This window comes from Photinus pyralis, unplaced genomic scaffold (assembly GCF_008802855.1).
Source record: "Photinus pyralis isolate 1611_PpyrPB1 unplaced genomic scaffold, Ppyr1.3 Ppyr1.4_unclustered_Scaffold1737, whole genome shotgun sequence".
NCBI lineage: Eukaryota > Metazoa > Arthropoda > Insecta > Coleoptera > Lampyridae > Photinus > Photinus pyralis.
The window spans coordinates 1-2,173 of record NW_022171072.1 but is presented as its reverse complement, the minus strand read 5'-3'; the positions used below and the strand labels follow the sequence as shown (position 1 = coordinate 2,173).

Genomic DNA, 2,173 nt, shown 5'->3' with positions numbered 1-2,173 from the left:
GACCTAGGCAGAGTAAAGGTCTGATGCGGTAAGTCAATTTGTGCCGAAATTGCATATGGATCGCTAGGCATTAAAATTGGTCAGTTATAGAACTTTCAAGCAACAGAAACTTGTAAAATTGTAAAGCCAGTTCCGAGCGAGCTGCGGACACCGGGCAGGTTTGGCACAAACCTAGGCCAAGTAATGGCCTGATGGAATGAGAGTGTTTGTGTGTCCGAAATCATCCTTGGGCTGCTAGGCTTTAAAGTAGATTCGTTATTGAACTTTCAAACGAAGATGCGGTGGGCACAAACCTAGGCAGAGTAAAGGTCCGATGGAGCGAGTCTATTTGGGCGGAAATCAGCCTTGGATCGCTATCCAGTAAAAGAGACTCTTTATTGAAATGTCAAACAAAAGAAACTTTGAAATGTAGTGTCAAGCGACCCGAAAAGTCTATTTGAGATCGTCCTTGGATCGCTAGGCATTAAAATAGATTCGGTACTGAACTTTCCAACAAAACGTAGTTTTAAATCCGGTACCTACCGAGCGGACCGAAAGCGAGTTCGGCACAAACCTACGGCAACTACTGTGCTGATACGGTAAGTCAATTTGTGCCGAAAGTTCACTTCGATGGCTAAGCATTAAAGTAGTTCGGTTATTGCACTTTCGTACCAAATAACGTTTTACAATCAATGCCGGGCGAGCCAAAGGCGAGTTCGGCACAAATTGACAACCCCCATTAGAGCTTTGCTATGATCCGATTTGTGCAGAACTCGCCCTCGAACTCGGTCTGGTTTTAGAACTATCATTTGCTAAAAAGATTAATACTTAGTAGGCCTATTTTCACGCCGAGCAATCCGAAGACGAGTTAGGCACAAATGTAGGCGTAGTAAAGGTTTGATGCCGTAAGTCTATTACTGCCTAAATATTCATTGAATCGCTAGGAGGAATTGTTTCGGAGATGTGTTGTATTTTCTGAAAATGTGCCGAAAATTTGAAGATGTTTAAGACATTTTGGAAACACTTCCCAAATTATTCAAAGAAATGTTGAAAAATTACAAGAAAATTTGACATTGTTTCAGGAATTCTTAGATTATTGAAAATACTTCAAAAACGTGTAATTTTAATAATACAGAAGAAATGATATTTTGGAAATGTTTAGAAAAATTAAGAAATATTGCAGAAGTGTCGGAAATGGGCAAGAAATGTGTATGAAATTTTGGATATGCTTTCCAATTTCGCAAAATTTGTAAGCAATTATGGCAATGCTACATACGCTGTTTCAGTGACACATTAAATTTTCTGTGGGAAGTGAAAACCGTTTCCCGATGGAAATGCGCGTGTCAAGAGAAAAAATTTAAATGCAGTTTGTGGTACCCGTTTTCTCCGTCGGTCTACCTGTTTGTACCGTAACCAAATTTTTCTTTGTCTTGATTCATGATAACAAATGTCCAAATGAATTGTTGTAAATTGATTTTTGTGGGTAAACGTCTAAAGGGTGGATGCCCCAGATGTGAATTTTTCGCATTTTACTTCCAGTAATGCAATTATTTGTGAATTAAAATCTAGGGCTCAAATATTAGAAATTGAAGTGTTGGAAAATATGGATTTTTTCCAAGGTTTCGAGCGAGGTTTCGCGTTTTTATTTATCAGAGTTCATAGTAAAGTTAGAAGTCAAGTATTGGGCAAGTTGACGTAGACGTATTTTCCAAAATTGACTTATGAACTAACTATTAAAGCCCAAAAAAATTTGATACTGTTGAAAAAATCAAAAAACTCGAAACATTGAACGTTTTTTGAGTACATACAATTTTTTTAGGGACGGTTACATAACGAAAGTGGGGCGATCATGTAAAGAAATTCGACTCACCAACGTTAAGGGATGCTTATGAATTTGATCGGAAGGTAACGGTTGATCCATGAGGACCGCTCTAAGGTGCGCTATGTAGCTGGTCGCCAATCTCAGCGTATCCAATTTGGACAACTTCGTATCGGCAGGTACCCAAGGTAGGGTAGTTTTTAATCTGCAGAAGGCCCTACTCAACACTCTCATTCGCGCCCTTTCTCTCGCGTTCGCCGCGTTTCTTTGGGGATGTTTTAGATCGTCAAAGTCGTCGTCCGAATCGCACGAATCTATCTGTCGACGTTTTCGAGGCATTTTAAACAATTAATCGTGCGCGAAACAAAGCGGAAC

General features: G+C 39.6%; 1 protein-coding gene across 1 annotated transcript; it reads right to left on the bottom strand.

Annotated features, from left to right (window-relative positions):
• Window positions 1–1,849: 1,849 nt before the first annotated feature.
• On the bottom strand, window positions 1,850–2,137 carry LOC116181704 (transcription factor 21-like; the record flags this gene model as incomplete). Its single annotated transcript, XM_031502112.1, has 1 exon — window positions 1,850–2,137. A coding segment is annotated over exon 1 (288 nt), but the record flags the coding sequence as incomplete, so codon positions are not given.
• Window positions 2,138–2,173: the final 36 nt, after the last annotated feature.